We start from the raw sequence: 6,711 nt of genomic DNA, 5'->3' as shown, positions 1-6,711 counted from the left end.
AGATAAAAATATTGTCATAAATAGGTACAAAACACAATAAATAGGTTACAGTTCCGTCACCTTATTTTCTACAAATCGAGCACTGGTTAGGGATGCAAATTTAAACACTGTAACTAAATTATTATTGAATTAAAATTAAAACCGTTTGAATGCTATTACAGTATTATGAGACGAGCATCAGTGCTACTTACACCGTTCTATGTAGCTTGATATTTTCTTACCACTTATTTGAATTAAAAGACAGAGAATTTCATCAAACTATGCGCTATAGTTGAATTATATTTCTAAAACCAATAGTGGATGTGTAATTATTTCATAATAGATTTAAAGATCCCTCCAAGGCAAGGGAACAGGTAATAGTTTGATTAAAGTTTCTGTTGAAAAAAAATTTGCTATCACAATTTTCTAAGTGCAATAACGTCAAAACTGCAGAAAGTTTACAGTTTATACAACTAATCTTGTAACAAAGGTTTTAACCAGCATTTCAATATTAGTGGTAAATAAGTACCAAATATTGAAGTATGTATAGCAAATATTGTCATTTGTACTATCAAAATTTACGGGGGTAAACAATAGGATGGTGGACTCAGAACTCTACGACAGATTTGGTGGTATGGTCTTGGCCAGTTTTGGGGGGGGGGGGAATTTGCGTCATAAGCCTTGGGGGGGGGATGGGCACCCCTGACAAGAATGAACTATCCTGAAATGTTTTAGGTGGTGGCATTGTGAACTCTGAACTCGTTTTTTTTTGTTTCACAATCTGTCACACTACCGAATGAGTCACTGGCTTACCAAGCAAGCACAAATCACTAGTAAATCTTTTACCAATACACAGTTACAACACAATAATAATAAATAAATACTATCCAAGCAATCCAGGAGTCAATAAAATGTTTCCTCATAGAATTTCTCTAAGTTTATATCACAACAACTCACCTTAAATAATATGACTAGAAAATGTTTCTTTGGTAGTTGGGTGAAGACTGCTGGTCATTGGTCTAGTGAACAAACAGTTAGCAAACTTAATGTTAAGAGCATAAAACCAAAACAAACAAACAAAGCAAAACATCACAACAAACGAATAAATCAACTAGACTGGCATAGGAAAGACATTTTTCTTGAAAAAACTCACTAGAGTAATCATAAAATAAAAATAAAAATCTTGGTGTTATAAAAGTAGTTAGTATATAAATAAATAAATCTACATAAAGGGTCAGGGCTTTAAATGAATTAATTAGTTTTGCTTGTAAAAAGTATATTCATATTGTTAATAAAAAAATAAAAAAATAAATGTTTAAAATTTATAGAATATTCTAAATCTACAAAGTCTGGAAGAAACTACTAAAACCAATTTCATTTGTGTGTCCAAAACCTAAAGTATTCTTTTATAGTGTTCTTTTATGTATGCTTCTTTTTGCATACATCTTCTAATTTAACTGGTAAAAGCTTCTAACTCAAACTCAATATATTTTAACGTGATTTATTAAAATATCACTGAAACTATAAAAAATATACCCAAATCAAAAGTTATATAATAGGCTACTATTTAAAACAAAAATGTAACTGCTTTATGTTGATCTAGAAGCCATGAAAATAGACAGAATTTTAAGTAAACGTAAATAAAAGATGTCTACTATTAAGATTTTTAAATTAATATTTTCTGTAAAAAATTATCAGAAAAGTGCGTAGTTTATCTGATGTTTAAGGACAATTCTTTAAACTTCACTCTAAACGATCACTAAATAAATTATGAGACTGGGTTAATGCACTGTGACTTTTGTGATCCCATCCATACTGCAACCTACGAAAATAAATAACTTTTATAGCTTTCTATTAATAAAGCTACTTTTTGATTCCCTACTTTAATAAGCGCTTCTAATGACCCTTGATTGAAATTGGTGACTTTTTTAACCCCCTACTAAAATCTGTGATTTCTGTAGCTCCCTACTTAAAATTAACTTTTGTAACCCCCTACTGAAATCAGTGCCTTCAGTGACCATTAGCCACCTCGAGGGTAGTGTGTTAGTACCTGAGAGGAAGGCATGCGCAAGGCCAGTATCAACAGACATGCATTGACTCTCCAGCAACAGGAACTCCTGCAGTTCTTCACAACTGTCAGCCGTATGCAGCTGATGAAACGTGTCCGGGTCCAGCTCCCGGGGCTCCAGGGGGAAGGGGAACATTGAGTGGTGAGCCGGGCGGGAGAGCGTGGCTCGAGGGAACGACTGCGACCTAGCCCTGGGGAACTCCGCGGTGAACGTGGCCAAGTTCTGACACGACGAGGACATCTGCCGCTCCGACTCACTGCTAGAGGGTTCACTGAGCTCTGTGATGGGAGGGAGTAGGTAGAAACTCCCTCCTGGGAGTGACGGTTCCATCTCTTCCTCGTCCTCGTACGTGTTATCACACTCTCGCACAACCACATGCTCTAGACTGTCCAATGACAATGTGCGCTCTTTACCTTGTAGCTGGGTCTTCATCTCCTCCATGTGTGTAACCCACTCAGGCTTCCTGTACTCCTTAGTGCCCAGGATACCTATAGCATCACACAACAACAGTTGTAGCATCAATCAATATCTTCAGCATACATCTTCTAATTAAAAAATTAATTTACTAAACATTTCTTCAAGATCAAAACTTTCAGTAGGCTACACAATTATTTCAGAATCAACAAGAACTATTTCAGGATCAATGACAATTATTTAGTATAAATAAAAATTATTTCAGAATCGTTAACATTTATTTTTGAATCAATCAAAGTTATTTCAGAATCAATTCAAATTTTATTTTTATTATTTTTAATCAAAATCAGATTCAATCAAATTTATTTTGAGTTAAAAGAATACTGTTTTCTATAGAAAAAAATATTTTTAGCCTGAAAGTTATCAAGAATATAACTCTAAATAACTCGTATCTATAAAGCTGAAAAAAACATTATTAATAAAATGCAAATTTAAACTGCATGTATAATTTCTTAGATTTAAATATGAACAATAATAATCACCTTAACAATGGATTAATATATTTTGACAGTGGAATGAATGTTAATGAAGCTGTTATGTTTGCGTGTAGGGAAAATTTGGTAGGGGCAAACTATTGTATAAAGGGCAAGAAGAATTCCAGTCTGCGAAAGCTGAAAAAAACCACCACCTCACTGAAAAAAAGCAAGAGTTATCAGCAAAACAAGAAATCCCTTCAAATCCAAACTCAAAAAGCTAGGAATGAAACTATTGATATTTTAAGCATTTTAACTGTGGTAAAATTGTATGTTACATTTTACCTAAGAGTAATAAATACATACTTTTAAGTATATATATACTCTGAGAGTTTACAAAAGCAAAAACTATACATATAGTGATCTATGGTGTTATCAAGATTTAAGCTAAAGAAATAATTAGAACAGCAAAGTTGCAAGAAGAATTTTAAGGGTAGGTAGAAAATAACCACGACTGAATCTACCTGAATATTAATTAAGTACTAAGTACTTTGTAATGCCTAATTAAATTTAAAAGTTAAAATGGGTTTTAATTTTTATGTTATACTATTTAATTACATTTATTTCTTACAGTACCTATAGAGTAAATCTTTTACTTGTTTTAGCACTATGTAAGTAAATCCATAAGAAAAGTAAACAATTTAATTAATGAGTTAAAGTGTTTGAAAATATTTTATTATTCAAACTTAACTATAACTTTACTGTAGATCAAATGATAACACTTGGAAAGAACCGAACTAAGCTGGCACGTTAAAAACATCTTCTTAAATAACTACACACTTGTAATACTATTTAGTTAATTTTCAGTAGTAAATTATAGTAAAATTCAACTAAACAATTTATCTATCGCAATTTATAGAGAATATTCAAACAAACACAGTTTATAAATTTTTAATCTACTCACTGAGAACATTAAACTAAGGATCTGTCTTTCCTGTACAATTCACAGCATTTTAAACTATTTATTATTTTAAGTCCACAAGTGACGAACTTCACTACGCTTAAACCAGCTCCAAAGCATCTAGTCATATGTGCACATTCCGATATTAAACTCTTTTAAATCCTCAAGCAATGAATTTTTCACGGCCTTCACTACGCTTAAGTCATCTTCAAAGCATCTATGAACTTTTTGCTACATCAAACGCTATATTTTTTTTTAAATCCTCAAGCAATGAGTTCAGCATGACATTTCCTAAGCTTTAACCGACTCCAAAGCATCTAGTTGTCTGTTTACAGGTGAAGCTTGGGTGCATATCAGTACCTGCTACTTGCAGCACAGTCGTTGTTGTAGCTACACCCAGCTCATTGTGAGCTTCGCAGACAATCTCGCCTGCGTCGTCCGGGTACACCTCCGTCACAGTCAGTACGCTTGAGTCATCCTCCAGGTACTCTATCTGGAACTCCTCACAAGGGATGATCTCAATGCCCTGCTTGTACCATCGCATCTGAGGCGTTGGTGTGCCTTCCACTTTCACTTCCAGCCTGTAAAGCACAGTCAATGGGTACGGGGTGATTCATGAAAACGTTTTACTAGTTGTGGAACAATATTCAAAGTTGGATAAAAATGTGATAAAAACAATCAAAACTCCTGATGTAACTCTTGCAGAAGTTTTTAATTAGAGGAGTGTAAATTTAATAAAACACTATCCATTTTTAAGTGGAATTTCTGAAGGACTTAAAATAGTTTTACAATATAAAATATGGCCTACTTCAAATTCTTTATCTGCCGTTTACTTTATTTTGAATCAATAAAAGTAAAATAAATATTCCAGCTTAAATAACTTTCAATAACCTAAATACACTTTCACTCTCATACTATCTTATACATAAAAAGTAGATATCTGTTGATACAAAAAATGTAAAATTCAATAGGACTTACTATAGCCTCATCATGCAATTATGCAGGAATAAGATAATAAGCTATAATCCTTGTTCATACCTATTGGAATGATGCAAAATACATTTTTGAAATGTTTTATTTAGTTAGTTACCTCAATAGTTCTCCTTCTCTAGCCTGTACCTCCTCTGGTAAAGGTGTTACAAAGTAAGGAGCGCTTCCCAGATCCTCAGGCTTTTCTTCTGATACTTCAGACAAAATGTCCTGCAATGAAATGGTCTGTTAATAATCAATTTAATCAGCAACGACCTAATAGGTTCTAATTGGTTATTCATTAATCAATGTGCATACAAATATTTTTTTAACTATTAGGTATGTTAATAGTATAACAACACCTAAAGGGCCTATCTGGTCCAATGGCTTGACCATAGATCAGCCCTGACCTGGATGAAGCTTCTCTTTAAATTACTCGTAATTTATTGACTCGCCAATAATTTACATTTATTGTTGAAGAACGTACCTTGTCAGCCAGCAGGTCTTCTTCCGAGCCGCTCTGCCCAGTGAGCAGGGAAGTTGCTACAGTGATTGATGCGATTTCAGAGTCCGGCACATACTCATATGCTGGAAAAAAGATTTAATTATTCAACTTCTTCAATCAGAAAAACAAAATATGATAAGATTGTTGGGGGATAATTGGGATTCATGCTAGCTTAGGGGTAAGCGTCTCAGACTCAGGTGTAAGAATGTAGCAAACAAATTGCGGGGGTCGAGAGCCTGAAGTTTCAAAATAAGTTAACTTTATTTAATGTTATTTTATTTTATTTTTAAAACAACCCCACGAACAATATTATAAAAGATTTTTTTTGTATTGTGAAAGAATTGGCCTACTGACAGATAGTGCTGATTCTAATTACTGATTATGTCGTATAGAAACTTTTTAACCAAAATTAAACTTTTTTTTATTCAAACGTTAGTTGTTTAAAAGAACAAATTTTTGTAAATCAAAGCAACTTTTATGTCATTAATGAAGAGAATACTGAAAATTAAGACAGGAAATAAGAGTTTTGATACTAGCTCAATCTGTGAACGGCTCATTCAACTATGAACTACACCCGGTACATGTAGATGGAATGTCTACTTCAACAATCCATCAATGAGTAAATACTTAAACTCACCTTCAACAACCAGGGCCGTAGCACACACAGCCTCGCCTACAGGGTTGGTAGCCCTGCATGAGTAGACACCGGCATCCTCTGGGAACACTTCCGTAATGGCCAGTTTGCACAGACCTTCCGAGTCCTGATACATGGACACCTGCTTGCCTTCCTTCATCAGTTGCCCGTTGTGGTACCACGTGACCACCGGCACTGGTTTGCCAATAACCTGCAACCCAGAAATTACTCTGTCAATAACCTGTTTTTGTCCTTGAAACATAGAAAGACTAGGCCTATTCAAAAATGCCTCTAAAATATTTGTGGAAGTCATCAAGGAAAGCAAAGTGAACTGAACAGTAAAATTGCAGGTATTTATAATAGTCAGTGGAAGCACTGGAATGTGAACTCACTGAACTACCGCGATGGCTCTAAAATCTACTGGTCTTAAGTTAGCGTATCCTTTGATCATAATGTGACAGTGAATATTTATTGCTAAACCACACCATCAAAACTGCAGACTCAAAAGTACAGACTTTTATTTAAAAATTAAAATTATAAGGTGTTTAAGTTAAAAATGTATACACATTTAAATTTTCATGCTGTAATATACTTTCCATGGCCAAACAAACATATTCAATAAAGTGTATATTGCATTATTGTATTCTACACACAAGGGATTTTATTGTAATCTCATCTTGTGTCGAATATCATGTCATGTCATATCA

General features: G+C 33.8%; 2 protein-coding genes across 2 annotated transcripts in view; both read right to left on the bottom strand.

Annotated features, from left to right (window-relative positions):
• Positions 1 to 933: 933 nt before the first annotated feature.
• Positions 934 to 2,567, bottom strand: LOC128995651 (uncharacterized). The gene is made up of 2 exons (XM_054420667.1): positions 2,030 to 2,567; positions 934 to 998 (listed from the first exon to the last, which is right to left on the bottom strand). Exons 1-2 carry the CDS (start codon positions 2,565 to 2,567, stop codon positions 991 to 993), a joined length of 546 nt encoding a protein of 181 aa, XP_054276642.1. The 3' UTR covers positions 934 to 990.
• Positions 2,568 to 3,041: 474 nt separating this feature from the next.
• The window catches only part of LOC128994752 (titin), a 134,584-nt gene continuing 130,914 nt past the window's right edge, over positions 3,042 to 6,711 (bottom strand). Inside the window, exons 85-89 of the mRNA XM_054419511.1 lie at positions 6,008 to 6,215; positions 5,353 to 5,453; positions 4,987 to 5,096; positions 4,257 to 4,477; positions 3,042 to 3,154 (exon numbers count right to left, since the gene is read on the bottom strand). Of these exons, the coding sequence (XP_054275486.1) occupies positions 3,057 to 3,154; positions 4,257 to 4,477; positions 4,987 to 5,096; positions 5,353 to 5,453; positions 6,008 to 6,215 (738 nt within the window). The 3' untranslated portion in view covers positions 3,042 to 3,056. The remainder of the gene's footprint in view (positions 3,155 to 4,256; positions 4,478 to 4,986; positions 5,097 to 5,352; positions 5,454 to 6,007; positions 6,216 to 6,711) is intronic.

Source organism: Macrosteles quadrilineatus, unplaced genomic scaffold (assembly GCF_028750875.1).
Source record: "Macrosteles quadrilineatus isolate MER2022 unplaced genomic scaffold, UCM_ALF_1.0 Scaffold_5__1_contigs__length_97177068, whole genome shotgun sequence".
Taxonomy (NCBI): domain Eukaryota; kingdom Metazoa; phylum Arthropoda; class Insecta; order Hemiptera; family Cicadellidae; genus Macrosteles; species Macrosteles quadrilineatus.
The sequence above is the reverse complement of the archived record's forward strand: the minus strand, read 5'-3'. Positions and strand labels throughout refer to the sequence as shown.

What these genes read in the sequence shown, in the direction of transcription:
- LOC128995651 (XM_054420667.1), bottom strand. Translation starts at nt 2,567, where the DNA reads ATGCTACAACTGTTGTTGTGTGATGCTATAGGTATCCTGGGCACTAAG.